General features: G+C 36.5%; 1 protein-coding gene across 1 annotated transcript; it reads right to left on the reverse strand.

Moving 5' to 3' along the window:
- Window positions 1–257: 257 nt before the first annotated feature.
- On the reverse strand, window positions 258–1,107 carry LOC129218163 (uncharacterized). Its single transcript, XM_054852377.1, has 3 exons — window positions 1,027–1,107; window positions 642–921; window positions 258–550 (listed from the first exon to the last, which is right to left on the reverse strand). Exons 1-3 carry the CDS (start codon window positions 1,105–1,107, stop codon window positions 258–260), a joined length of 654 nt encoding a protein of 217 aa, XP_054708352.1.
- Between the last annotated feature and the right edge of the window lie 681 nt (window positions 1,108–1,788).

The following is a 1,788-nucleotide window of genomic DNA, read 5'->3' on the forward strand; positions in this document are numbered from 1 at the left end:
AAAAGAGAAAATTATACCACCGTATATAGGAATCCAGTTGTCCTGAAAAAAAGAAAAGTTTGCCCAGAATGGGTCTTTTTTTCTGTGTGGCCCTGAAAAGGGCCATTGTTTTTTCGTGGTTCTGAAAAGAACCTTTTTTCATGTGTAGTCTTGTAAAAGACTTTTTGCAATATAAGCATTCCAATTCATGTTAATTTGGGGTGGCCCTGAAAAGGGCCGTTTTTTCTCTGTTTTTTAATGTTTTACATACATAGCTGTTAATACCCGTAAGGAAATGTCGAAAAGTCGGTTGGATTTACCACTCGCTTGTCGTAAACCATCCGGTAGACCTTGGTTTCTTCTTTGTTCATAACTTTTCGCCGCTTAGGATCCCTCGTAATTTTTGCTGGGTTGGTAGTTGTAATACTATCATCATCGTCAAAGCTGCATACCAATTTTTTTATAGAGTCGAAATTCAACGATTTGCTGTTTTTAAAGTTTAAGGAAAACCCTCTCACTTTGCAGCACGTCTTTCCCCCAGCTGTTTCGTAGGCATAATTTTTTGGCCCACCTGAAAGGGTCAATAAAACATTTGATTAAGAAAAAATGCATTCCATTTTTTTTTAAAATAACAATAATAAAATAAAGAAACTTTATCATACCAGAGACAAAAGTTGTAATGGTATCCCCTTCCAATTCATCTGTGAAATTCCCTAAAGGCGGATCATTTGAACCATCGGTCGCATAAATAATTGAATCGGTGTCATGGTAAAGCACCGATCTGCCCAATTTATTCATTTCGTGGTAAAGCTTCAGCCGTGCCCAAGCAGTTGTGAAGGCAGCTATGAATATATTTGTGGCAGTATCTTGCGTCACAAAATTTTCATTTACCACCCAATTCACAGCTGATATCTCTTCCGTAGGGAAAAATACATCATTGACCTATAAAACATCAAAGGTTAGTTGCACATATTAAAACAAACACGTGAGGTTTTTTTTTTTTTTTTTTTTTTTTTTTTTTTTTTTTTTTTTTTAAGTTATACTTACATTTTTTATCGGATCAGCCAGCATGCTATTAAACTCAGCAAATGAGGTGACATAGGTGAGTTGAGCTTTGTTTCTATTCATACCCCATCTGGAAAAAAAAATCGTTTAGCAAAAACCAAACAACAAATAAAAATTAATTAAACTGAACAAAACTAGAGGAAATATGGATCTACTAACGTACCGTCCCCAGAAGCTATTGAGAGCTAATTTGGCAACCTGCCTCCTTCCTGAGTTTCTTTGAATGTTTTCCGGATTCAATTGAATTCCTTCTCTGGCTTTATATTGCGCAATATAACTAGCTTTCTCAGCATCGGTGACACATTCCGTGGGCCAACCGCTACTTTCTTGTTTTATTTTCAGAAATAGATCGATATACGACCTAAAGAGGGAATCTGACTTCTCCTTAAAATCATAAACTTCATAGATCTATAAGAAAAAAAATAGCACTTTCTTTTAAAAAATGTCACGAGGAATACAAAACAAAAAGAAAAAAACTTACATCTGCCACTTGATACCCTTTCTTGACAGCCATTTTGAGTTCTTCAGTGACCCAAGTACCTGTCAGAACTCTTTCCTCTTCCGTGTGAGTACAGAGACTCTGGTTCGTTTCATCTGCACACGTTCTGCACAGCGGAAACATTAACTTTTTCTGGCACCGATAGGGCAGAACTGGTAAGTATAATCCTCGAGGTGGAATTACGCGGCATTGAATAAGTCCAAAATATTCCTTTAACGTCCTTGAAATTGCTCGTAACAACATCT

The sequence above is a fragment of the Uloborus diversus genome, chromosome 3, assembly GCF_026930045.1.
Source record: "Uloborus diversus isolate 005 chromosome 3, Udiv.v.3.1, whole genome shotgun sequence".
NCBI classification, from domain to species: Eukaryota; Metazoa; Arthropoda; class Arachnida; order Araneae; family Uloboridae; genus Uloborus; species Uloborus diversus.